General features: G+C 54.2%; 1 protein-coding gene across 3 annotated transcripts; it reads right to left on the bottom strand.

Annotated features, from left to right (window-relative positions):
- Positions 1 to 1730: 1730 nt before the first annotated feature.
- On the bottom strand, positions 1731 to 26055 carry TFAP2E (transcription factor AP-2 epsilon). Of its 3 annotated transcripts, none has more exons than XM_054170579.1 (8): positions 25913 to 26055; positions 25343 to 25789; positions 24971 to 25022; positions 10951 to 11169; positions 7797 to 8064; positions 7402 to 7520; positions 3350 to 3491; positions 1731 to 2635 (listed from the first exon to the last, which is right to left on the bottom strand). In XM_054170579.1, exons 1-8 carry the CDS (start codon positions 25937 to 25939, stop codon positions 2347 to 2349), a joined length of 1563 nt encoding a protein of 520 aa, XP_054026554.1. In that variant the 5' UTR covers positions 25940 to 26055; the 3' UTR covers positions 1731 to 2346. The 3 variants fall into 3 exon arrangements, with proteins under 3 accessions (XP_054026554.1, XP_054026555.1, XP_054026556.1); XM_054170580.1 differs by having other exon boundaries at positions 7797 to 8025; XM_054170581.1 differs by lacking the exon at positions 10951 to 11169 and having other exon boundaries at positions 7797 to 8025.
- Between the last annotated feature and the right edge of the window lie 1414 nt (positions 26056 to 27469).

Raw genomic sequence — 27469 nt, 5'->3', positions numbered from 1 at the left:
TCAGAATCCGACCTTCCTGCCAAAGCAGGATCACCTAGGGCGGGCCACACAAGAGCACATCCAGATAGGCCTTGAAAGTCTCGAGAGGAGGAGACTCCACAACATCTCCAGGCAGCTTCTGTCACCCTTACAGTAAAGAAGTTTTCCCTCATGTTGAAGTGGAACTTCCTGAGTTCCAGTTTGTATCCATTACCCCTTGTCCTATCACTGGGCACCACTGGAAAGAGCCTGGCCCCTTCTTCTTGGCATCCACAATCACAACCCAAACACAGCAGCTCATCTGGAGAGCTTCATTGCATCTAGATGAGTGGAGTTATTTTATCTGCCTATTTATCACTCATTGTCTTGATACCATGAGGCCCTTCTGCAGCTCTTCACAGACAGGTTTAGATTTGACTATCCTGAGCAGCTCTGGAACATCTGCCAACACATCATTTCACTATTCATCTCCAGCCTCAGCCGAGGCGCCGGCTGGCTCAGCACCGATGGCTCCTGAGCTCAGGGCATTAATACCAACTCCTGTCACTGCTGTGTGGGACTGCAAAGAGCAGCCTGACCTCAGCCATGAAGCTGGAGGGAGTTTCTTAGGTCTATCTGATCACAAAATCATAGAATTGTTTTGGTTGGAAAACACCTCTGAGAGCACCCAGTCCAACCTTCAACCCAACACCACCATGGCCACTAAACCACATCCCCAAGCGCCATGGCCCCAGGTTTCTTGAACACCTCCAGGGATGGGGGACTCCACCACCTCCCTGGGCAGCCTGTTCCAATGCCTGACCACTCTTGCAGGAAAGGCATTTTTTCTTAATGCCCAACCTAAACCCCACCCCTGGTGCAATTTCAGGCCATTGCCTCTCATCCTATCACCTGACACGAGGGAGATGATCCAAGATACCACCCCAGAGGCAGAAGGAGCCTGGCTCACAAAGACAATGGAAGGGCTTTCTTCAAATAAAAAGAGGTTTATTAAGATCATGAGAATGACATCGTGGTGTGGGTGTTGTACATCTATTGCAGCATTAAGAGAAACGACAGCAAGTACAAAATCCTGCAGAACTTCTGTAAGTCATCACCATCCTCATCATCCTCATCACGGCCTATCTTGTCCATGCTACAGTTTCGTGTATCCAAAACTCCATTCCCATTCCCAATGGCAGAAAAATCCAGAGACTTTCATCTTTTCCCATAAAACAAACAAAAAACCCCCAACCCAACCCCCAAAACCAACAACAAACAAACCAAAGAAAAAGGGGGGCAAACCAAAGGCAAAACAAACCAAACCAAACAAGTCAAAACAAAACCAATCTCCCTCCCTCCCTCCCCCCTCCTCCCCCCCCTCACCCCCCCTTCAATTTGATATAAATAACTTGCACTGGACATTTTAAAACTTTCAGATTTTAATTACACATAAATAAATATATACAGATTTAGAACAGTTCAGTTTGGCCTGGTTCAAGTTCTGTTCCTTGTGCTTTAGTCATCGTTTATCCGGGTTAGAAACTGTGTGGGCTGTTATCTGCAGCTTGTGGAGGTTTAATTTAGTCCTGGGTTTAACTTCACCTGCTCTTTTCTCTCTCTCTCTCTCTCACTCTCTCTCTCCCCAGCTGGCACCACAGCAGTTGGGAAGCTCCTCGAGCAGCTCCTGCCCTAGGAACCATTGGGTATGGGGATGGCTCCTGCCCTTCTGGTGCAGCTCAGAGCTCCTCAGCCCGGGGTGGGGGAAATCCACTTGGAATCTCAGTTTGCAAACTGTAAACGAAGTCTGAAACGGCTTTAAATCCAAAGCAGTTCTGCTGGCAGTTTTCTCTTGGCCTGGCTTTAGGACTGGGCTGTAGGTGGGGAAATGGGGAGGTTTCCTCTGTGTTTGCCTCTCAAAAGCAGCTGATAAATCCAGGTAGAGCCAACGGCCCAGCTCCCTGCCCTCTGCTGCTCCTGCTCCCTCCATCCATGCGGCTCTTTTTGCTTGCTCTTCTCAGTTTTTCAGTTGGAACAGATTCCTGGAGCGTGTCAGGGTTTCACTAATGGGTCTTTTAAAAACAAAACGAAATAAAATTGCACATGACTTGGCTTCCTGCTTCCACGATTTAAAACAAAACAAAACAAAAAAGGCAAACCCCCAAAGCCATCGACCTGGCCGATTCCCTCACTCTCCCTGCGTCCATCAGCGTTGGTTGCTTCTTAAATTCTTTAAATCTTCTCTCTTTTGTCTTTTCTCTGTTCTCTTGATGACTTCCCTCCCGAGTTCAAACGCAGCAGTTCCGCAAACAGTGCACTGGATCGTCTTAACCCCCTCCAGTGCAACCAGGGAGAGCTCCCAGTGGGGAGAGGGAGGGGGCCAGGGCGTTATTTCCGATGCTTCACTTCTTTCTCTGACGCTTTGGAGTCTCCGGCCGTGTGCCCGTTCCCTGTGCTGTTCATGAACATTTTATCCAGCCCCTTAAGGGACTCGACCAGGTAGTTCTGGAAGGCTGTGAGTGCTGCACAGATGGCTGGGCCCCCAAAGCCGTGGGTTATCAAGCTGAAATGAGTCAAACAGCTCTGGACTCCGGGTTCTAAGATGAGTGAGGGGCGGCTGTTCCCCAGCGGCGAGCGGTCCTGGGCTATCAAGTCTGCAAACTCTTTACAAATTTGCCTGAAAGAGAGAGGCTGGGGTTACCAGAAATGCTGGGGGGGAGCTGCAGGGATGTACGTGTGGTGTGGCATCCTGGGAAGCATTAAGAGTGTGGCCAGTAGGTCAAGGGAGGTTCTCTTGGGGTTAGGCGAAGTTGTCCTGTGTAGGAGCATACCCGCCCAGCTGTGCTTCTCCTTGGTGTATAGGGATGGGATGGGATGGGAGGGGAGAAGAGAAGGAGAAGAATGGTCTGGGTTGGAAGGGACTTCCAAAGGTCATCTAGTCCAACCCCCTGCATGCAGCCTGTGAAGCCATCCCTTCCCTGCAGGAGAGCAAGCTCCAGGACAAAAAGGGGCTGATCAGAAAGCTGGGGACAGAATTCTGAGCAGGGCTTGTTGTGACAGGACAAGGGGCGATGGTTTGCAACCAAATGAGAGAGATTTAGACTAGAGAGAAGGAAGAGATTTTACATGCTGAGGGTGGTGAGACCCTGGCTCAAGTTGCCCAGAGAGGTGGGAGGTGCCCCATCCCTGGAACCATTCCATATCAAGTTGTCTGGGGCCCTGAGCAACCTGCTCTAGTTGCAGCTGTCCCTGCTGGCTGCAGCAGGGTTGGACTGGAGGAGCTTTAAAGGTCCCTTCCAACCCAAAGCATTCTGTGATTCTGGAGCCAATGCTGCCCTTCCAGGCTGTGGGCACGTAGCACAATGGTGGCTCATGTCCCTCTCCTACTCACTTGGTAGCCAGCAGCATGTTTTTCCTGGTGTGGAGCTCCGTGGGGTCGGAATGCTGTCGGCACAGGTACTCTGCCGCCGCCTTGGCCGGGAATTCCGTCTCACACACGTACCCAAAATCCCGAGCCAGGTGAACAGCTTCTCCTAGGAGCAGGACAGAAGAACAAGCTGTGTCAGTGCCTGTGTGAGAGGGGAACACCTTCTGTAGCACCTTCAGCCATCCCCCTGAGGTGGTCCATTTCTGCTGGGACTGCAGCACTTTCCTTTCTCAGCTGCCACCCCAGAGTTCTGCTCTGGGGCTGATGCAGAGACATCACTCTGAGTTTCTTATATTCAGCAGTCAGACAATTAATCTACATGGGTCCAAATGAACCCTTGCCCACTCTAAACAGAAGCTGGTTCTTTCCTTTGCTAGCTCTTACATTATTAGCTAGGAAGATTGGACCAGATGGTCACTGAGGTCCTTTCCAACCTGGCATTCTGTGATTCCCTGATTCTATTATTCTGTGGTTCTATGATTCTGTGATTCCATGATCCTGTGACTCCATAATTCCATCATTCTGTGCTTCCATGATCCTAAGAGTCCATGATTCTATGATAAATCAGCATTGAGAGGGTGCTGAAGCTGAAGTGGGATGAAGGGTTCCTCTCTGGGCTGCTCCTCCAAAAGGAAGAACAGCAGCCATGCTTCTCATTCACTGCATCCTTCTCTCCCTGCTTCTTCCAAAATTTCCTGCCTGGCCTCCCCAGATTGAGATTTAAACAGGGGCTGGAGGGTGAAAAAGTGACCTTAGCCCCGTGACCGCCAGACAAAGTGGGCTGTGAGAAGCAGGCAGAAGGAAGGGGGCTGCATCCCCCTGCAGGGAGCAGGGGCCCTGGGGCTGGCCGTGCAGGCAGCGTATCCATCACCCCCTGGCCGTGCCACCCATTGATGGAATTGATCCATCTCCAGGCGTCCCTGTGGAAATAATCCGAGCTGATGGCAATTGATCATGCCCAGCACCCGAAATCCTGGCTGGGCAGGCAGAGCTAATTTGACTCCCCCTGCCCCCCTGCTGCTCCTATGTATGAGGCCATCCATCCTGATAGCATTAACCTAGATCCCACCACAGGCTGCTCAGCTCCTGCAGCTGTCTGTGAAGCCATCTTAGGGGGGAAAGTGTCTGTGCTTCCCATATAACAACAACGATCTCCACTTCATCTCCTCCTCCAAAGAAGGAGCAAACAAGGTAAAGCTAGAGAGTCACAACTGCAGCTGTTTGTGTGTAAAAAAAATACTAATCAAAGAACACCCAGAAATTAATAGTTGCTGACACTAAATGAGCTGTGTGATCTCATGGTGAGAGCTGAGCCTGCAGCCAGGAGTTGTGTGTGGGTGTCCTCACAGCTGAGTGCTTTGAGAGCAGTTTGGATGCTGCTTAGAGAGGTTTCAGAGGAGGGGACAAAGGGTCCAGCTGTTGGATGTGGTGTTGAAGCCACAGCAAGTCAGGGCCCAAGGGAGAAGAGAAGGTTGGAGGAGAGTGCTGGTGGGGCAAGAGGCCAGGCAGGAGAAAGGCCACAAAAGCCTGTCTGGATGCACACAATTTTCTGAGAGCTCAAGGATGTTTCTGGAGTTGAAATGCAGCCCTACTGATCCCCTGGGTCCAGGCTGCAGCTACTCCCATGGAGCAGGTATCCAGGAGAGAGCAAGTGCTGGGTATCCATGGCAAGGGCTCCCAAGGGAAGCTGCCCTTCTACCCACAGCCCTCATAGTGCTCCCTGGGCTCCTGTTCTCCTTCTCTATAAGAGAGAATCATCAAGGTTGGAAAAGACCTCCAAGATCATCAAATCCAACCATCAACCTGACACCACCATGGCCACGAAACCATGCCCTGAAGTGCCATGTCTACGTATTTCTTGAACACCTCCAGGGATGGTGACTCCACCACCTCCCTGGGCAGCCTGTTCCAATGCCTGACCACTCTTGCAGTAGAGAATTTTTTCCTAATCTCCAAGCTAAACCTCTCCTGATAGAACTTGAGACCATCTCCTCTTGTTCCATCGTTTGTTTCTTGGGAGAAGAGACTGCCCCCCACCTGGCTCCAAGCTAATTCCAGAGAGCTGTAGAGAGCAAGGAGGTCTCCCCTTAGCCTCCTCCAGACTAAGCACTCCCTGTTCTGCAGGAATGGCTGTGGGTCAGTGTAAGACAAAGCCCATCAGTGGGGTTTTCAAATGAGCAGGCATTGGCAAGGCAGAGGGGAGAAAATAAATGAAATCAAGACAGCACATGCCCGGGAAAGGAGGTGCCTGGGGCAGAAGCCAGTGTCTGCATGCTGAGTGATGACCAGGCAATAGCACCTTCCCCTGGTGCAACACCTCCCAGCACCAGAACACTCTGTGCAGGAGGAGGTGATACCCATCAGGCACACATGGCACCACTCCTTTGTTTACTAGGAGCTGGTAAGGAGTAACCAAAACATCAGCAGGCACCTGAAATCAAAACGGACCTTTCTTCCTCCCTTTCACTCTTCTCTTTCTTTTCTCCTGATGGAAATCAGCCTTTCATTCAGCACCAACCAACTGCCCTCAGTGACAACCTCGGCCTAATGAAGCGGCTCATTTAATTTGCTGCCAACAATGGAGATGATTTTCTATTCAGGAACTGCAGGCAGCTGCCTCCAGCAGGCTGGGTGCAGACACAATGGATTCCACAGCTCCGAGGCAGTCGGGGGCTGTCATCATGTTGTGTCCCAGGTCTTTCTCTCCCGAGATGTGGTGGTGACATCCTTATTTCCACGGTGCAGAAAGTGGGAGGGGAGCAAATACACCAGGGGCAGGGTGCTGCCTGCCGAGGCTGTGCTGCCCTCAGCACCTCCTCCATGCCTCAGCTCTTAACCCCACGCTCCGAGGGCAGCTGCTACAAACCGGACCTTCACCTGCCAGACCTCAGAGCTGAGTGGCATCCCCTCCGTGGCTCCCTTGGCTGAGAACAAGGCTCTAAACATCTCCTTCTTACATGAGACAAGACACTGACCTGGATGTGGTGATGGAACCCTGAGAGAACAGTCAGTGCTGCACAAAGCATGGTCAGCAGCACCTGAGACGTGTGCCAAGGTGGCCATGAAGGGCAATGACAATACTGTTAACAGCAGGACCAGAGGGGTGATTCTCCTCCTATACCTTGAATACTGGGTTCAGTTTTGTGCCCCTCACTCCAAGAAGGACATTGAGGGGATGGAGTGGGTCTGGAGAAGGGCAACAAAGCTGGGGAAGGGTCTGGAGAACAGGGCTGGTGAGGAGCAGCTGAGGGAGCTGGGGGTGCTCAGCCTGGAGAAAAGGAGGCTGAGGGGAGACCTTCTGTCTTTCTCCAACTCCCTGAAAGGAGGCTGAAGCCAGGTAGGGCTTGGTCTCTTCTCCCAAGGAACAAGGAATAGAGTGAAAGGAAATGGCTTCAAGTTGCACCAGGGGAGGTTTAGGTTGGATATTAGGAAAAATTTCTTCCCCCTGAAGCTTGTGAAGCCCTGGCCCAGTCTGCCCAGGGCAGAGGTGGAGTCCCCATCCCTGGAGGTGTTTAAAAGCCCTGGAGATGTGGTTCTGAGGGACATGGTTTAGCAGATGACTTGCTAGTATTGGGTTAATGGTTGGACTCAATCATCTCAAAGGTCTTTTCCAGCCTTAAGGGTTCTGTGAGTCTCTGTCCTACACTGGCACAGGATGCCACAGAAGGGCTGCAAAATTCTTGGCAGCTTTATTCAGGCTCTTTTGGCCTTTGCTTCCTGTGACCCTGCCTCAGTGTTATCAAAACTGGTTCATGGCAATGATCAGTGGCATGGACACAGCCCAAAGGCAGCTCACAGCCCCACCAGGCTGTGGATGCCTTTTCCCCACAGGCGAGGAGTGGTCCAAGAGAAATGTCTGAGTTGCAGAAGCTGTGCGTGGAGATGCACGCCATGGGGACGTTCCCAGGCTGAGGCCACGGTGATCACCGTGCTTTGAGTGCTCTCCTTTGTGGAAAGCTGCAGATGGAAGTTTCAGGACCCTCCCATCCTCCATGGGAGTGGGGAGTGAGCCTTACCTTCCACGAGGGAGGTCAGCAGGGTGACGTTGGCAGCTTTGCGCCGTCCCGCAGGCAGATTTAGTCCAATTTTCTCTAACCTTTCCCTTAGGCACCGGCCTCCATTTTTGGATTTTGCTCTGAAAAAAACAAGGAAAGGGAAAAAAAACCAAAAAGATAATGTAATAAAAGTCAAACCAACAATGACTAATCCCACTTTAAGCCTTTGGGTTTGAAAGGGAAGAACAAAAATCAACAGAAATGTTCTTTCCCCGCACACCAGAACTTCTCCTCTCCATCAGTCTCAGAGGTAGGACCTGGGGGTGGACACAAAGCTTGCTTGGCTGCAGCCCTTTGTCCCAGGGCTGTCCCAAGGCTGTCCCAAGGCTGTCCCAGGGCTCTCTGGAGCAGCTTACCTGCGGAGGACTCCGCCAAGGAGAGAAGCGTTGAGACACTCAGGGGGTGAGAGCCTCCTCTGCACCTCCCCGACGGTCACCTTGTACTTGGAGGTGGAGCTGAGCAGGGAGAGGCGGCCAGGCACGGAGCAGAAGACCTCGTTGGGATTCGTCACCCCTCCAATCAGGCCATCCTTGTTCATTGCCAGGGTGGGAATGGTGGTGCCATTGGCCTTCGAGGGGATGGGCACTGGGAGACAAAGAAGGGAGAGAGAAGAGGAGACCATGACTGAGAGACTCCAGAGCCAGGGGAGCTGCTTAATGACCCTCCTGGCAGCTTTCGAGCCCTCAGCACCCTCTCACTGCCACCTGTGCTGGGGTGGCTCACTTCATTCCTTGTTTTGCTCAATAAAGAAGAAAAATGGGGAGAGGAAACCAAACTATAGAAAGATGGAAGAGGTCTGGGCGCTGCTCTCACCTGTGTCCCCATTCCTCCCAGCTCTGCTGGATTGGAAGTGAAGGCTTTGGGCTGGTCTGGAAGGCTAATGACTGTCTGCAGTCATTTGCTGCCTGGATTTGGGACCAGTTTCCCCTCCCTGTCTCCTCTGGGCTTTCTATGGATGCTGGGTGGGCTGGCAGGGTGAAGCATGGGCATGTTATGCTGACCCAGGGTGTGTTCCTCTCCTGACTCCAGGACAAGATCAGAACTTCATCCCAGCTGCATGGCTGCATCCTGTGGGACAGGACCAGCAGGGCTGAGCCCTGACCATCATGCCCTGTGTAAAACCCAGGAGATGCTGGGGTGGCCAAGAGTTGTATTTGCCACTATGTGCCCACAGGAACCAGTGGGAAGAATCTTCTTGACCTCAGCTTTGGGATTAACCCTATCATCATCTCTGTCTTAAAGGAAGCTTGAGAAGATCAAATCCAAACACAGGCTTCCTTTTACTTAATGGGCAAAAGTCATAGAATCAGACAATTGTTAGGGTTGGAAGGGAGCTCAAGGCTCAGCCAGTTCCAACCCCCCTGCCCTGGGCAGGGACACCTCACACTACATCAGGCTGCTCACAGCCACATCCAGCCTGGCTTTAAAAACATCCAGAGATGAGGCTTCCACCACCTCCCTGGGCAACCTGTGCCAGGCTCTCACCACCTTCATGGGGAACAACTTCATCCAATCTGAATCCAATCTGAATCTACCCATTTCTCTTTTATTTCCATTCCCCCCAGTCCTATCACTCCCTGACACCCTAAAAGTCCCTCCACAGCTTTCTTGTAGCCCCCTTAAGATACTGGAAAGCCACAATTAGGTCTCCTTGGAGCCTTCTCTTCTCCAGACTGAACCCAGGAGGCTGGATGGGCACTGGGGACTGCAGCAGCACATCATGCCCGTGGCATCACTTGCAGGTTGAAGTGGGCAGAGGTTTTCCCAGTGTCGTGCCAGTGAGAAACCTTCTCAGGCACAGTAAAGGTTTAGGGGTTCAAACTGTGGCTGAAACCTGTGCCAAATCTCTTTGGCTTTTATGTTTTGAAAGTAATGACTGATTTAACTTGGGAGAGAAAAAAACCCACGCAACCAGGCTTAGAAAGAATCCAAAGAGGGCTGAAAATGCCTCCACTGCAGGTGGATTCAGCCCTGGCATTCTTTGTGGTCCCACAGTAATGATCTCACTGTGAATATTCAGAGGGTTCCTGCAAGTAAGCAGTAAGTAAAAGGAAATAAACATCCCCAAAATGAAACTGAAAGCCCAACAGCTGGGGAGGGCCCACGGGTTGGACCTATTAGAGGCTGCTTACAATCAGCATCTTGTAAGAACAGCCCAAGAACTTGGGAGCGTGGCAATAAAAAAACCCCAGCATGCTCCACAAAAATGGCTGATGTTTCAAGACCAAAAGGTGAATGGAAAGGAGCTGAGGAACAGGAGGTTTCCTCTCAGCATGGAACTGGTGCAGAGCCAGGGGGCTGAGGGGCAGGATGAGCTGGTGCCCTGCTGGAGTTGCTGCGGTGCTGGCATTTGCCGTGACTGCAGTTGGTGGAGGGGTTGGTCGGGGAAGAAGAGACATGGGAAGATCACCACGAGGTGTAGGAAACCAGAGCTATTTCCAGGAAGCAGCAACTTCAAAGCTTTCTTCCACAGTCCCAGAACAGGTTATGTTTGTCTCTAGGAGACACCCTTAAAACAAGAAGTCAGAGCATGTGTTACAAATCTCCCCGCACCACTGCCGGGGCGTGTGTGACTCCAGGGCCAGGCAGGCAGCTGTGGGGGTTCTGGCCACCCCCAAACCAGGCCAGCCCTGGAGAGCAGGTGTTGCTTGCAGTTGCAGATCCAGGAAGAGCTCTGCATAACTCACACGGATTTTGAGCATGCCTAAAGTCATGCAGGAGCCTGCTCCAGCCGCATGCGTGGCTGGGGAGCTGTGCACACACGAGGGACCGAGCAGCCATGCAGGGGAGACTGATGGAATCATGGAGCTGTCCTTCAACACACACAGGCCATGGCACTGGGGAGGAGGCAAACCCAGCTGGCACCAGTGTGGAGCCTGTGGCAAACTAGGCTGGAGATGGATGTGACCCAGCTGGGGTGTGTTTGAGAGCAGCCCCACGGGCAGCGTGCGGGAGGTGCCGGGCAGGGTGGAGGGAAGGCTGAGATGGATGCTGATGCACAGCATGAAGACACCACAACACCTTTGAAACACAGACTGGCATTGTTAGGAATGATGCTACTGTCAGAATCAAATCCCTTTCTAAGCTGTAACCCAGAGCCTGCCACTGCCAAGGTGGCTGCCCAGAGCAGCCAGGTTACCCTGCTCCATCCCACAAGCAAACCACAAGGCACTGGGCACCCATGGTGGGCATGAACGTTGACATTGCTCTTCTGCCTTGAAGCCTCAGCCGAGGTCAGAGCCCCATCACATTTGGCACATGCAAGTGGGACAAGGCCACCTGTACCATGGGGAGCTGGCACCCTCAGCAGCAGGGCACAGGGTGCAGAGGGAAGAGCAGAGCAGGCAGCTGGCCCAGCATCACACAGGGGTTAGCGGCAGCGCTGGGGACTGAGCCGTCCCTGGGGTCCCAGAGCAGTGCTTCATCCACCAGACAAGGTTGCCTCCACACAACAACAATAAACACAGCCACATTTGCCATCAATTATTAATCATTGTGATTTGGCCTCACCTGCTGCTGTTTGCCTGGTCTGATCTGCAGCTTGTTTGCCCATAAACATGCTGCAGGAGGGAGACAAGCTACCATTAAAGCCTGACAGCTTTGTTTCCTTGGCTTTGGGGGAACCAAAATTGTCTCTTGTCATCTGAGTAAACCAAAAGTCCCCCTCGATCTTCAGCTGCTGCTTTCCTGTTCCCGCAAGCAGCAGGTGATCGGAGCACCTGAGCCAGCCTGCAGACAAGAAGGAAGCATCAGAGCCTTGCGGGTGGGCACGGTGCCAGCCCAACACCCCGGGGGCACCCCGACCCTTCCAGACCAAGCTGGGTGCATGCAGGCGCCTGGCCCCGCCGGGCATCGCCGCCTGCTGCCGCGCACGGCCCCGTGCCAAGGGTTTGGCCGAGCTGCGGACAGAGGGACAGAACACCCACCAGGGATGGGGCTTTGATGGTGAGGTGCCCAACAGCCACGGCACGAGGGGGAGGCACTTGGTGCCCAAGCATAGGAGCAGCCAGGCAAGGCTCCATCTGAGCCCCACACGGTGCTTTGTGGTTGGGAACAGAGATACCACGTTGATGGCATTGCCCTGGACACCTCTGCTGAGGGCTCCTGGTTTCAGCCACAAGGAGATACCAGTCCCTAGCGTGGGGGCAGGACATCAAACAATCCCAGAATGTCAGGCTGGAAGGGACTCCAAGGATCACCTGGTCCAACCTTTCTAGGTGATAGAGAAGTTGAAATGAGCTGGCCCAGCACCCTGGCAAGCTGAATCTTAAAACTGCTCAGTGTAGGGGAATCCACTGCCTCCCTTGGGAGATGATTCCAATCCCTGACTGTTTTCATGGGGGAAAATGTTCTGCAGTCCAATGGGAATCTCCCCAGCAGTAACTTGTCCCTATCACCCCTTGTCTATTCCATGGGACTCCTTGTTAAAACAGAGTCTCCATCCTCCTGGTAGCCACCCTTCATGTACTGGTCCATGGTGATAAGGTCTTCCCTAAACCTTCTCTTCTCAAGGCTGAACAAAGACAACTCTCTGCCTTTCCTCATACACAGCTCTTCCTTTCTCTCAGTGAGCTGGCAGTCACCCTGCTCATATCCATGCCAGGGGCTTGGGCAGGCTCAGCTCCCACTCAGGAGGGGAGTGGGGGAGAGAGGGGAGCAGCCACACCCCCAGAGGTGCTCATTCCTACAGTGATAGTCTGGCACAGTGCATGGGCCAAGGAGAAGGGTTAGATGTTGGTGCCCAAACCACTGTGCCCAAATCACCCTGTGCCCAGGTGCTTGACCCTCTCCCTCCAGCCATTTCTGATGAGTGGGACAAGAATCAGCTGGGGCAGCCCCTCCCAGCAAGCTATAAAGGGCAGGACACAGGTTGCTATCTCTTTCTGGGCTGATTTAGCCAAAGAAAGATCGAGATGAGGAAGAAGGATTTCAGCAGCTGCTCAGAAAACCACTGGGGAGGGTGAGGCCTTTTTCTCTGGTGTCCAGCTTTGCTATCTGCCCTTATCATTATTATTATTTCCTCATTGGCCCTTGTGAGCTCTGCAGGCTGTGTGATGGATGAGAGAATGCAGGGTGAGGTGGGGAAAGGCTGTTCCTGAAAGCTGGGTGCTCCGATGGCTTCGGAGGAGGAGCCTCAAGGCAAAGACAGAACTGGATATGGGGAGTGAGAGGCTGTCTGACATCTGGAAGGCTGACTGGTGTCTGAAAGGCTGACTAAGCCTGGCCTCTGTTTTGATCACTCCAGACTTTTTTTGATGCTGTGGAATGTTTGTCCCTGCAGCATCTTGTTTCATGGTGCTGCTCTTGCACTTGGAGCTGGCTGCTGAGGGTGGCAGTGCTCAGTATGAGCTGTATGGTGTCTTGCTGAACCTGGGAAGGGAAGCTCTCCTCGCTTCAGCTGCTTAACATCACAGGAAACATTTCCCCAGAGCTCAACGTCTTGCTGCCTCCTTTAATGCTGCCAGGCAGGTACAGGAGCAGCATCCGACATGTTTCAGGGGTGCTTTGGTGACAGCAACTCCAGCACGAGTCACTGGCTCTGGTGCAGCAGGGTACCTGTGGCTTTGTCTTCCCTTTGAATCCATGAGGGTTGTGCTCTCCCATCTGAGATGCTTTTTCTGTGCTGAGTCAGCTCCAGTTTGGCTTTTAACTGTCCCTCAGGTGTGGCTGTCAATGAAACTCACACGACTCCACTTGCTGTGACTTGAAAATCCTTGATCCATAGTGAGTGATTTAGCGCCAGATCCTGGGTTCTCAGAACACCAAGGGCTTCATCCCTTGGCTCTCCTGAGCTGCAGAGCACCCTGCCTGTGTGTGGTTGTGTCCCCAGCAGCCTGGGGGCAGCTGAAGGCCAGTGGGGTGGGCTGAGCTGGCTGCAGCTGGCTCCCTGCTTTGCTGGAGAATTGTTTTACAACACCAGGCAGGTCATGTCCCCAATTTGGGCTTGACTGTCTCCATCAATAAAGTGGGGATGATAATATCTACCTGGGAGGGATGCTGGGATGCCCAATTAAAACTTGCCCAGTGATCCCTGGATGAAAGATTTCTCCAGGTGGGAAATGTAGCCAGAAGGAGTTGGTCCAGTGCCTAAGCATGGGGTGTGATGATGCTCCTTGGAGAGGCAGACAGGTGTGGAAAGGTGATCCCCATGGACATGAGGTCCTGACATCCAGCATTGCTGGAGGTGTGATGGGATGCCACAACCTTGTTTCTAGAAGTGAGGGCTGCTCAGGAGACACCAGAGAGCAGAGTGAGAGAAGGACCACTGACCACTGTGACTGTGGTGAACAGAGTAAGGAGCCTTTTGTCTTCCATGTGTCCCAAGACAAAGCACAAAGTTTCTGACACTTGTTTTGATTTGCAGAGGTTGATCTCTTGACTTTTAAATTCCAGGTACAATGGAGGAGCAAAGGAAGCCCATTCTTCAAAAGCTTTTGGCCAGGGAGCTAGAAAGCCTTGGAGAATTTCCTGCTATTCCCCAGCAAGCTTCAGCACAGAACAACCCTCACCCACCTGCTCTGCTGCCTCATCCTCCCTCTCCTGCCTCATCTCCCCTCTCCTGCATGGTCCAGGGTGATGGTGCTACATCCATGAGCTCTTACACTCCTCCTTTGTGTCCACAAACATTTGTGTCTGAAATTGCCACTGTGATTCCCGGAAACCACCACTTTTAGATGTAAATAATTCAGTGCAAAAGGTGAATCTGCAGCTCAGGCTCTGTGTGTTGGGTGCTGCTGGGAGCTGCAGGACCACCATGCCCATGCTCAGGGCCTGACAGCACCCCAGTGCCTTGTGGGGTGAAAGCAACAGAGACTTTACCTACAAAAAGGTGAAGGAGTGGCTCCTTTCCATATGAGAAATGTGCTGCCTGCTTGCAAAAGGATCTGCAAGCAGGGAAATTTGTGGTACTTGGGCACTGAGTTGTTTATTGTGGTGGGATTTGTGCAGTTCCATTTCCAGCTGGAGCTTGGGGTGCTGCGAGGGGGGGGGAAACAAGTCCAGAGGGGAGATGCAAATTTCTGCCTGTCTTACAAGTCTGTTTTCTTCTCTCCTTAGATGCATTACAGGTAAATCCTCCTCCTCAGCAACGTGGAATCCCTGGATATCAGAGCTTTTGTTGCAACATCCCTTTCAGAAGTGGGAGTGTGCTACAGCTTAGATTGCATTTTAAAGGGGTATCAGCTAATCCTCTTAGGGGCTACCTGGGACAAAGAATCGCTCATCTTCAGGCACAGTGCTGTCTCCAACCATCCCAAAAGCATCTCAGATCCTGGTTCCTCTCCAGGGCCATATGCTGGCCAGCTCAGCCACACTGGGCGTCGCGGTGGGTTTAGGGCAGCCCCCAAAAAGTCTGCAGAAGGCACAAGTTGTGCTGCCCTGCAAGGGGACAGCTGTGCTGTGCAAACCTCTTCTGGCTGCTCCTTGCTGCAGCTGCTGAGGTTTGGCTTCCAGGACATTGCAGGTGGAGTGGAGACAGCCCTGAGCCTCCCGGTTTGTTCCTGCAGTAGCTGGGGAGTGTCCTGTGGCTAGGGTTAGGCAGTAGTGGGGAAGCTCTGACTGACGGAGGTTGGTGAGTAGCCCCTGATGAAAGTGCTCCAGAAAGGCAAGGGGATTGCTGCTTTCTTTCAGGAAGAGCTTTCAGTGAACTCATCTAACCTTGGTTTGAATGTCTCTGATGTAAATTACAAGATGGAGATACATAAAGGAGGATCTGCATGTGGGTGTGAGCCAGAGGCAACTGCTTCGACCGTCCCTTTAAAAGCCCTTTTTTTTTTTCACTGGGGAGGTGCAGCAGAGTTCAGCTGCTTCCATTTCCTGGTGTTTCAGCAGAGAGGTATTTATTGATGGTCCAGGGAAGGAGGTCAGTGCCATCAGCTATATTTCAACCCCACAGTCTGTAATTATCCTTTCTCCCCCGAGGGGATTACACAGGTATTTTCTTTATCTCGAATGCACAACCTGAACCGAAGCCCCATGTCAAAGCCTCTCTAGGAAATCAGCTCCAAGGCTTTTTCAAATGGAAGGATGGAAAGAATCTTGGGGGGGTTGTTGTTTTGGGTTGGTTTTGGGTTTTGGGGTTTTTTGTTGTTTTTTTTTTTTTGTAAATCTCTGTGCTTTCCAGACTGCTGACTCCTGATAGGTAAATGCATCTCGGACACTTGGAAGGGAAGAGGGAGCAGGGGTACAACTCGGGCAGCCTCAAGCCATTCCCATGAGAAAGCTAATCAGGAGCAGTCCCATGCCTATGCAAAGCTCCTGTGCTTAACATTTTGTTTCCCATGCAAATCAATACATTAGGTTAGGAACTGAATGGGAAGGTGCCAGCTGATAGCTCTTGCATTTCTCCCCCTGTGCCTCTGTTTCACCCGGCACTGGCCGTGTGTCACTGCAGGTGCCTCCTGGGGAGCCTCAGGTTGGTTTCATGGGGCAGGAAGGTTCAGCCTCCTCCAGACTGGTGGTTACAACATCTCAGTTAAGGAGATGCTCAGTGAAATGCTCAGCACATCGTGTCCTGGCAGGAATGGCCAATCAGTGTAACAACGAAATTTGCTCAGGCTTTTGTGAGCACACCTTGTGCTCCTTCCCACCTGGGAAGAGGATTAGTAAGTGGTATGCAACTAATAATTTCAATTAATGCTTTCCTATTTAGGATTGATTTGGCCTCAAATGTGTCTGCTTGCTCAAATATTTGTGAAGTTCTTGGAAGCTGCTCACATTGGGTTCTTGTGAGCTCCCACACGTGTCCCTGTTGTGCTTCATATTTGATGGGTTGGGAGCCTCTGATGCAGCAACCTGAGCAGCAACCTCAGTGATACCCCACTGGAAAGCAGCAAATATTGATGATTAAAATCAGAGAATCACAGGATGATAGGGGATGGAAGGCACCTGTGGAGATCATCTAGTCCAACCTCCTCTGCCCAAGCAGGTTCACCCAGAGCAGGTTGCACAGGATGGCGTCCAGGTGGGGTTTGAATGATTCCAGAGATGAAGACATTCAAATGTCTTCCTAACAAGGACATTCAACATTTCCTCTACCAAGTGAACCCCAAGTGCTCAAAGCTTCACAGGAAATGAATGAAAAAGGATTTGGATCCTGCTTTTGAACACCAAAGTGTATCTGCAGGTCTTTACTGCTCATGGGTTTTGCTGCTTGCTGGAAGAGCTACACTGACATGGCACAGCCCTGGCCCCTCCTCACTCCTACCCCTGTGACTTCATCTGAAAGGTCAGTTTAATGAGGTCATTCAGATTATTTAACTCCCCCTGATTCAAAATGAATGTTTTCTGGCTCTGCAGCTAAGCCCTTTCATACCTACCTCAGAAAAATAACAACTAGTTAACACTCAGTTCAGTCCCTGCCTGCTCTGCCTGGACCTTCGCAGCTCTGCATGTGCTTGGGTTAGAATTTTGTGTTCCACGGCACAAAGCACCCAGGTGTGGGTGAAGGCAAGGAACTGAAATGGGAGAACCCAAGAATTTAAGCCAAAGGGACTGGAAACCTGCTCTGCTCCATGCTGACAACAAGGAAAGTGCCTCATCTGATGTCACCCCCATCCCAGCTCAGCCACGAGTGCCCTGTAGCAGAAACCATCACAGGTTTATTCATTTAGCAGCACAAACTCCCATTACATTTTGGCAACCAGTCTACGGGATCTTTATGTGTTTAAACAGTATAATCCATTTTCCAGTAACATGCTTGAGAGGTTTTTCCCTCTATTCCCCATAGAAGAGCCTGAATTTGTGCAGCTTTGGATCTACATAATCTGAAAAGGGAGAACAAAGCTGCAGTGTCTCGTGCGAGCGGCACCGGATCCTGCCTAAGCCACAGCAGCGTTGCTATCAATTTGTTAAAATGTTGTTTAGGTTATTGAAGGGCAAAAGACCCTTCAGCAAAGATTAGGCAGGAATAATAACAGGAAAAATACTTCTCTTCCTGCAGAACTTGCTGCTGATCTGAGGACCGTGCGGGAGGGATTCGATCGGAGACTCGGCAGTGCTCTCAGTCTTAGTTCACCTGCCTGCTGGAATCACCAGGGATCACCTTGGGAGAGGCACCACTTGTCCACCATCACAGACAAAATGGTCTTGCTTCTCCTTACTCAGAAGACACCTTAGATTTTTCCTGTACATTGGCAGGATGTCCAGCAAAGCAGACATGTTGAGCCCGGACAGCACCGTGCCCCGGCCAGGACGCACACTGAGAAACCTCTCTAGGACCCACCGTGGTGCCAGGAAGGAGCCATGGGGAAGGAGCAGTGTCCACATCTCTATGGGTAAAACCCCAACCAGCCACAGAAATAGCATGAGGAGAGTCTGGCTGGCTGCATGGGAGTGTGGGGGTGACCATGACATAATGCTTGCAGTGTGTACAAAACCTTCTGCTGATGTTTCCCCAATGACTGTCCTCATCTCTGCTTAACTTGGATCTTGTTCTTGAAGCCACCCTGAATACCCTTGCTCAGATCCTCTGCTCCCACTCTGCCAGCCCTGCTTTCCCGAGTGCATGGGCCCATCTTGGGGCTCCCAGGGAAACCTGGAGACTTGCCACCCCCACACAACCACCTCAATGGGGACACCACTTGCTCCCTGGGACCTGTTTGACCAGTCCGGAAGGAATAGGGCCTGACCCAATCCTTTGCTCCCTGGCGCCTCAGCACTTGGGTGATTGATGCCAGATAAATGCCTGAGATAGAGGGTGGGGAGACTCAGCCTGGCTGGAATCCCAAGCATGTGCCACAGAAGCTGCCATGGCTTTTTAGGCTGCAGAGATGAACCTGCTCACAGCTCCCCTTGCCCTGCTCTAGAGCCCCAAGCTCCTGAGCTGCAGCCACACTGTGCTGTGGGGTGTTTAATTGCAGTGGGCAGCTTTCTAGCAACTCCTCCTTGACTCCTTTGTGCTTCCCTACTCCTTTCCACCAAGCCACAACACTTAACCTCTCTCCAAAGCAAAGGTGATACCCAAACATGGCAGAACCAGGCATGGAGATGAAATCTGAGCAAGCAGCAGCTCCATGCTTTATATCCACATTTACTAATTGGTTCCTGCATGAAGAATTAAAATAAACAAACAAATGGAAGGACAGGAGGAGTGAGTAATTCCCTAGGATCACACAGGAAAGGGTGGGATGGTTTTGTGGTTAAGGTGCTAGTCTAGAACTTCAGAGAACCTCGTTTAGGCTCTTCAAATAATTAAGACAGACTGCAAATGTTTTTGTCTGAGATCATCTATCATGGAATACTGCTAAACAGGGAGGAATGGTCTACATTTGCCTCTGCTCTACTGCACAGCATGGGTGACTGCAACGCTGCCTGTGCCACCAGCAGGTTCTGCAGCAGCTAAGCACCAAGCTGCAGAAATCTCTCACAGCCCCAGAAATTGAGAGTTTCTCCAGAGCCAGTCCAGCATGTTCACAGTGCCCATGGAGGAGCCACACCTGGGGTTCACTTCATGAAGTTTTGGGTTTTTTTTTTACAAGGGCTTGTTGTGGTAGGGCACGAGAAGCAATGGACTGATGCTTGAGGAGGGCAGATATAGACCGGAGGGTAGGAAGAAATTCTTTACAGTTGAGGCACTGGAGTAGGTTGCACAGAGAAGTTGTGGATGTCCCCTCCATGGAGGTGTTGAAGGCCAGCTTGGATGAGGCCTTGAGCAATGTGATCTAGTGGAAGGTGTCCCTGCCCATGACAGGGTCTGGATGATCTTTAAGGTCCCTTCCAACCCAAACCATTCTATGAGTAAGTTGCTGGTTTGACTCAGAAGCCTCGTGCTATAAAAGCAACCCAAGCTGGCTTTTCCGAACCTACCCTTTCAGAACTGCTTTTTGCTTCTAACAAAGGGGGGAGAAAAATTCATTTAAAAACATCTAATTAAACAGTAAGTCATGACAAGGTACATGAAACTTGGAGATAACACATGCCTGGGAGGCAGCGGGGAGGTTGAGACAAAGCCCAGCGCCTTCACCGGTACCCGCATGTGTTATCTCGCATGAACACACACCTGGGTTTAGCCTGGTGCAATTATGGGACATTAAAAAATAGAATTTTGATGGAGGAATGGTGATCTGGATGCAGTTCAGAGTAAAAACTTTCTTTCAAGTCCTGCTGCGTGATCAGTAGGTGTTCCTGCCACGCATGCATGTGTGCGCGAGGGAGCAGCGGCTGCACCGGGAGGTGGGACGGGGCTTGGATGAGCGCTGGTATCTCCTGGTGTCTGCGAGGGCTTGTCTGAACTTTAAAGCTTTTGTGAGCAGCACCAAGGCAGCAAAGCCTCCAGTCAAGACCCAGCTTGTCCCAGGTGAGCCCCTTTTCCCACTTAGGCAAACTACCACAGCAGATAAAGCCGCAGAGAGCCAGCAGGGCTCTGCCAGCCCGGCTTAGCACCCTGCACCTGGCTGGAGCCCAAGCTCCTCCACCCACGGCCCTGGACACTCTTATAAAAGAGGTCTCTTCACAGCCCCAGGTGTTTTATGGGGTGACCTCATTTATTACCTTGCTCATCACAGGAAATGAGGTTTATCTAATCTACCATTCTTTCAGGGTTTCTAATTTTTTTTCCAGCCCCATCTGGCCTCATGCAGCATTTCTTACAGCTCAGCTCCTCTCTGTGCTGAAACAAAGGAGAAATGTCACCACTGCCACCATGCCAGCACCTCACTGCCACCAGCAGCCCAACATGTGGAGCCCATGGAGAGATTCTGCTTCAAAACCTGGAGCTCGCATGTGGTGGAGCTGAGGATCTTGGTCTCAGTCTCCCTCCTCTGCTGCATTCTTTAGCAGTGACAGCTACTTCTTGCCATATTCCTAACTGTGGGCTCAGAGCACTCCGAGGCACAGCTTTCCATCTGTCTGTCTGTCCAGCAGCCAGCCAAACAGGTCCACATTCCTGAGTAGAAGCCTTCACACCACCGCTCTGCAGCAGCCTAAAACCCTTGGATAAAGTTTTAACCATGTCCCAAACAGGAGGGAGAGTGCAGTGGCCAAATCCTGCTGCCTCAGCACCAGGCCAGGCAAGTTTTGTCCTCACCAGCCACACAGCACCCATGGGGCATGTACTCCTGGGTGCCAGCATGAGCTGCACCCTGCTCCACCTTTACTCCAGGTTGTAAAACGCTGCAGCCAAAACGCTTGCCCGCAAGCAGGGTGCGCAGGCCTCTGCGGCTCACAGGGCCCCCACGGCTCACCCCAAGCCACCTCCAGCAGGACCTGGGGCTGCTCCTGCACCCAACATGTCCCCAGGCTCCAGGGAGAGAGATTTGTGGTTTTCTTTGCAATAAAAAGGTTCCATCAGAAGCTTTCCACTGAGCCTGAACGGACGTCAAAGCAATAAAACCTCTCCTTATTTTATGACCGGGCTGCAGGATTTTTAGCTACCGAGTGCTACGCTTGGTTTCATAAACAGGACATCATCCTCTCCTCATCCTGCATGGTGCTTGGGACTTGCTCAGGGGCTTCACATCACTGTCCCTAGCACCTAAAGCCCAAGCAGCAGGTGAACAGAGCAGAAGCCTTCAGTAGCTGCTGCAGCTTAAAGTAAGCAGAGCCTTGGACTAAACTTTTTCAGAGTTAATTTTGCTCTTTTCAAGTGAAAGATCTTCCAGGTGCTGTACAAACGTTTGGGTGGAAAAACCAATCATAATAAAAATAATTAAAAACAAAACAAAACAAAAAACAACAACCAAACCAACCAAGCAAAACGAACAAATTAGAAGAACCACCTCGAAACTAATAAAACAACGAAAGAAAGGACACAGACATTTCTGAAACACCTTTGAAAAAGAGGGAGAGGGAACGAATGTGTGCACGAAATAGATTCACCGAGCTCTGCTGCCCTACCCAAGATTTCATCCATTTAATTCCCAAACCAAACACAGCCCCTATTTGTCACACCGGTCCCGGGCCACTGACCCCCTGTTTTTTAGTGCTGTTCCCAGATTTCAGTGCAACCCCACCTCTCCCCTCCACCACCTCACAGCCGAACTGGACGCACCCCGGCCCCGGCTTTCCGCTTATCCCAACGCCTCCAGCCTTTGGGAATAACGAACCGGAGCCAGGCAAGAAAGTTACAGTGGAAACTGGGGTTTTTTACCGCCTGTTTTCAGGCCGGCTCTGCCCCGCCGTTCCGTTCCCCAAGCCGGGAGGCGGCTTCCCCCGACTCCCCGAGACGGAGCCTCGGGACAGAGACCCGGGGCGTCCCCGGGGAGTCCTCGCTGAGGCGACAGACCCCCTTCTTCTCTCCTGATAGTTCCTTTCTCTCCCGATATTGCCATGCTCCTCTGCCGGTATTCCCCTTCTCCTCTCCCAGTCCCCCCGTTCTCTGGTCCTTCCACCGCTGGCTAAATCCGAGGCCACCTCCAGCAAACGGAGCTCGGGAAATGCACCCCAACCGGGGTGTACCAAGACCCTGCACCCATCAGATTTCCCCATAAATCTCCCTCAGCGACAGGAGCTGCTAACCCCCTGAATTCCATGGAAGAAAAGGGGTCAGAGGCGGACACTCAGCCAGGAGCACTGCGGCAGCGGCTGCGGCTGCGGGCTCCGGGCAGCTCCTTCCCGCTACGGAGGCCGGTTCGTGGCGGGGGAACATCTACAATGACAGCTCCCCACCATGGGGACGAGCCCCTAGCCTCCAAGTTAGTGCTGGTTTTAACTGGGGCTCCTTGAATTAAATCGCCTGCGAGCAGAGGAGTTAAGCGGTGGCTGTGGGGATTCGGGGCAGGTAATTAATATTTTGTCGAAGCAGGACAACGGTATCCCAGCAACTAATTAAGGAGAGATTTATGTTTTCACTCGTATAGACTGAACTCAAGTTTCTGTCCGAGGGCCACAGCATCAGGAATTCTAGGATTAATCAACCCCGCTGTGGTACGTGCGAGCTCGGCACAATTTGGGACAAAACTGCTATTTTTGCCGTTTCCCCTCGCTAACCCCCAGGCAGCAACCCGCTGCCCACCGCACTCCTCCCTGCTTCCAGCCCTATAAACTGCTCTGATCTGATAAAATCTCTGATATTGTAATGCTTTTTTATCCTGGGGTGTAATTCAGCCCGGCCTCAGCTCTCTCCCTCGTTGCAGCTCCGGGAGTCAGCTCAAAGCAGCCGTAGCGGGGTAAAACCGGAGCCGTTTTACACATTAGATAAATTAAATTAACTGCAAAGTGATTAATTAGCCCAGTTCGGGCGAAGGGCAGAGGTGTTTGTCCTGCTCGCAGCTCTTGCCCCGACGCGGAGGAAAGCTTCGGTTTTCCGCTGACCCGGCGCTGCCCGCTGTCGCCCGGGACCCGTCCCGATGGCCTGGGTGCCCGGCTGCTGCCCGAGCTGCGGCGGGATCTGGGATCCTCCACCCCGGCTACAGCTTCTACAATTCCCTATGGTTTCTTTTTGAGACGAATTCTCCCGTTTTAGGGCATATCTTGCAGGGGAAGCGCGGCAATCGAAATCCCGGTGAACCGGGACTGGGGCCACGCCGGAGCTCTGCCCGGGCCTCCGTTCAGGCTTCGGGCCCCGGTGCAGTCACCGCTACAAGAAAATCCCCCTCTTGGCTTCTCCGTCTAAACCAAATTCACTTCGCTTTGGATTTATCGATTGCTCGGCTGCTCCAGCAAAGTCGGTGCAGAGCCGGGGACCCTCGCAGTGCATCGCCCCCGAAACTGCCCTTATTCCCCAAAACATTCTTTATATCTTCATCCCAAACACAGCGGAGCAAAAGCGAAAACATCAGAGAATCAGAGTGGGGAGAGAAATAATCCGAAGGGACAGGGACTGTAGACTCGCACCACAAGCCCCGCTTTTCACGTGGGTTATTTCCTTTCTTTACTTTTATCCCAAAAGGGGAAAAAAGTAAACTAAAAATGGGCATCAACGTGGCCCTAAACTGCAACAAAATCCCCGCAACGGGAAACGAAGGTTTCTGAATATTGGCGCGTTTGGGGGAGAGGGAAGGGGGAAAATAAAAGACACCTCCCAACCCCCCCAAACCCACTGTAACTTCAATCAAACTTCCAGACAAATTTTTCCGTTGCTCTGGATAGAGAAGCCCGAGCGCGGCTGGCACCCACGGGCATCAACTAACCCTCCTGCCCAACGCACCCCGCAGCTTGTTGCAGCCTTTTCTCACCAAGGATCCTTAATGAGCCTCCTCTAGTGTGTTCTAATTAAAGCTGAAATAATTACGGTCATTAATGCTCCACTGAAACGCCGCGTGTAATGAAGCCGTGTTCTTGGAATTCCGATTTCCATAGGAAAAAAGGGGGATGTGAAGCACCGTGAACGCCGCTCCCCTCCGTGTAACCACCGCCGGTGTCGGCGGGGAAAGAGCCTCAACAATCGGGGGGTTTTCCCCCACTTGTCGAAGCTCAGCAGTTGCCGGGAGTTCGGCTGCGGACGGACCAGGGGAAGCGACCCCTGAGCCGCGGCGGGACGGGACCTGGACGGGACTGGAGCTCCCCGCAACCTAAACCCTCCGGGTTTCAGCGGCGTTTCGGCCGGCCGAGAGCCGCCCTGAGACAGCCCTGTTGGAGGCTCAGAGCTTTCCCCGGGAATCCCCTATGCCACCGGTCTGGGGGCACCGAGCCGGTCCCCGGTAATCCGGCGCGGAGCCCACAAGGGCGGCTGCGGTTTCGTTTAGAAACCGAACCCCGGAGCAGATTTACCCCGTCCCGCAACCGACACGGTTTTGGTACGGCACCGCAGGGAGAAGCCGAGGGCAGCGCTTGAATTTGGGGTACAAATTACGGCCCCGTGCCCCAGGTCCCGGCAAAGCCCTGGTGAAGTTTTTATTACAAGAATATTTCACTGAGTCGAGCAGTTTTAACGGCGGGGCTTTGTCTGGAAACGGAGGGGATGGTTAGTAGCGAGGTGGGAATAAAACCGGCAGTAAATCAGGAGAGGCAGGGGCCGTGTGGGACTGGATTGCTGTCGAGGCTGGGGCCGAGCCGAGGTGGGATGCAGGATGCGCCCGACTGCAGTGACGGACAGCACCGGTTCCTATGGCCGTGTCGCCTCCTCACCCCCGTTAAACGCGTTCTTCCCCCCTGTACGAGCCCCGCCGAACGGGCTCGCTTGTCCCAGTTCTTTCCGAGCCCAAGGCGATTGGGAGCGGTGCGAGGCCCGGGCTGCAGCCGCTGCCACTGGGACCGGGAGCACCTGGATTTTCCGCCGAGCCCCGTTGGAGCATCCTCCGGGGCATCCCCAGGGGCTTCCCACGCAAATCGTCCGCGGCCGCCGGTGGGGTGGGTCCCCGAGGCTCCCTGGTAGCCGGGTTCGCCTGTCCGGGCCCCTCTGTTCTCGGTACCGGAAAGAAGCAGCTGCCTCGGTACCGCCCGAGGGACCCCGGCGGGCCGGGGGCGGAAAGAAGCGTTGTCCCGCCGGGACCCACCGCTTTCGTTTGAGCCTCACCGGGGACAGCAGCGAGCCCGTACCGACGGGTGAAAAGGCTGTCGCTGGGGGAAACGCGACGAGGGGGAGCCCCGAGGGCAGGAACCGGGCGAGGAGCCCGGCCCGGTGCCGCGCTCCGCTGGGCCGCCGCACTCTTACCTTTCTTGATCACGGACTGATCGAGCAGGTTCATCCCGCCGTCGTCCACGGCCTGAAAGCACGGAAGCAAGAGCCATCAGCCAGTGCAACTCTCGGTGCCGACGGGCACCGGCCGCTCGGCGCGTGGGGTCGGAGAGGCCGGGGTCCCGTCTCCCCGCTGCCCTGCGTCCGGGAGGGATCATTCGAGCACGGACAAGCCTGGGTAACGGGGGCCCGGGGCCCCTACATCTGTGCCCGGGGCTACGGACACCTCGGGGCTCGCCCCATCCAGACGAGGACGCCCCTCCCGGGGTGCACAGATGGTGGTGGGGGCTCGGTCCCCACAGCACCACACCCGCATCCCCCGAGCACGTTCCTTCCCTTCCCCGGTACCTGGATATCCTCGATGCCGTGGTGTCCGAGCCCGTGGAGGCCCAGCGGGCCGTCAGCGAGGCCGTGTCCGCCGTCGGGCAGCCCGTGGAGCAGGCGGGGCACGGCGGGGTACTCGCGGCGGGGGTCGAGCCCCAGAGCCCGGTGGGTTTGTGAGAGCAGCCCTGCGTCGTCTTGCCGGCCGCGCTGCGGGGGCCAAGCGGGCTGCTGGTGCTGGTGAAGAGGACTAAGCGCCGCGTACGGGTCCCCCAGGTGCGGGTAACCGGGCTCCTGGCCCTGCGGGTAGGGCAGCGGCGGCTGCGGGTACGGCGGGGGGAAATAGGGCGGCTGGAAGTCGGCGGCGGGCGTGTGGCAGAGCGGCGGGGCCGAGCCGTAGGGAGCCTGGTTGAGAGCGGGCAGCTGCGGCAGGCGTGCCCCGGCCGGTGCCCCGGGCAGCCCCTCGGCGCGGTCCTGCGGTGACGGAGACAACGGCGGTGAGGCGGGAGCGGACCCCACCGGCCCCGATCCCCCGGCCCAGTCCAGCCCAGCCCGTCCCGGTCCACGCTGTCCCGTCCCGCCCCGTCCCACACTCACCATGCCCGGGTAGCTGTGCACTAGCATCGGTGCGGGCCCGCGGCGAGCCCCGGGCGGGCCGGGCCCCGGGGGTGCCCCCGTCTCCGCCCCTCTATCCCGCCGGAGCGGCGTCTCCCATCGCCCGCCCGCTCCTCTGCGCCGGCCCCGACTCCATGCACGCCAGTTATAGCGGCGGGGGCGCGCCCGCCGCCACGGGAGCGCGCGTCAGAACGCAGAGACGGGAACGCGCCGCCCGCTCCCGCGGGGACCCGACGGCTCCCGACGGTGGGCGCAGTGGGACGGCGGCGGGAGGCGGACGGGGCGGGGGGCGAGGGGGTCTCATCCCTCCCCACCCCCCGGGAGCGCGGCCGTTGCCGCTCTCCCCGCCGTCGGGCGGCCCGGCTCCCGCCGCTCCCGTGTTGCAGAACCCCGTCACCCGGTGTCACCCCCGGATTCCCTCCGCCCCGGGCCTCGCCACTTCAGATTTCTTTCGGGGAGTGCCCCGAGGATCAAGGACAGAGCCCCGAGGACCGGGAGGTCCCGGGTGTGTGGGACAACAGCGATGATCTACGGTTTGACTTTATTAGCCCGAGGAGGGAGAGGGGACCCAGCCCTCAGCACAGCGAGGGCCCTGGCGGCAGCTGCAGCCCCTGCCCGACGGCGACCGCAGCGGAGCCCGAGGCCGGTGATGCCGGGAGAGCCCGGGGGTCCCCCAAGGGTGTTTCTCCGTCCTGCCAGACGGGGAGAGTAGTTCCCCAGCCCTGGCCTGGGGAGAGAGAGAAAAATGTCTGGGGGTGCTCCGGGCCTGGTTCCTTGCCCGAGGGGACGGACGGGAGGGCGGACACCGAGCGAGACACAGCCAGGAAAAACGGGGAGCGAGGATAGGCAGCGCTACTGCCTCTCGCCCGCCTTCATCCCTCCTCCATTCCTTCTTCCCTCCTCCTCTTCATCCCTCCTCCATCCCTCCCTCTCTTTGGGACCTCCCTCTGGGCTAGGGCGAGGAAGGCCAGCAGCACCAGGTCTCTGGGCACAGCATCGGGCACCGTGCACCGGGTACTGGGCATGGATTTATCTCCACTGACCCCGGGAGCGGGGGCTGTAGTGCCGTGATGCTCCCGCACACTCCGACACACTGTCGCGACAGACGGACAGCCGCGCATACTAGTCCGCTCCTCTCCGCGGCCCATGGGGCTCCTGGGAGGATGGCGGGGGAGGTGGGAGGGAGGGGGGGGGAGGGGGAAAGAGGGGAGAATCCCCACTGGGTCCCCGTGGTCTCACCGTGCTGCCCGGTGCTGTGCGGGGGTTTCCATTGGTGGCAGCGTGTGACTCGTGTGCGAGCGGAGAAGGAGCCTTCCCCCCGCCGGAACGCTCCGCGATATTTGAGCGACATTAACAAACCCAATCCCACCTCGCAGTTAATTTAATTCCACTCTTCCTGCCCCGAGCTACAGCTCCCTTCATTTTCATTTTTTTTCCTCCTCCCCCCCCCCTCCGAATTCCCACAACTCAGACCTCTTTGATTTCCAGGTTTAATTAACAATGCTCATTAAATGAATTTTTATTCCTTTCTTTTAATAT

Source organism: Dryobates pubescens, chromosome 20, assembly GCF_014839835.1.
Source record: "Dryobates pubescens isolate bDryPub1 chromosome 20, bDryPub1.pri, whole genome shotgun sequence".
Taxonomy (NCBI): domain Eukaryota; kingdom Metazoa; phylum Chordata; class Aves; order Piciformes; family Picidae; genus Dryobates; species Dryobates pubescens.
The sequence above is the reverse complement of the archived record's forward strand: the minus strand, read 5'-3'. Positions and strand labels throughout refer to the sequence as shown.

Excerpts from the sequence above, each read along its gene's own strand:
- TFAP2E (XM_054170579.1), bottom strand. The coding sequence starts at position 25,939 with ATGCTAGTGCACAGCTACCCGGGCATG. Across the intron at positions 25,790-25,912 it reads TGCACAGCTACCCGGGCATG|GACCGCGCCGAGGGGCTGCC; the intron begins GTGAGTGTGGGA and ends CCGTCACCGCAG. Across the intron at positions 3,492-7,401 it reads GCTGACCTCCCTCGTGGAAG|GAGAAGCTGTTCACCTGGCT; the intron begins GTAAGGCTCACT and ends TCCTGCTCCTAG.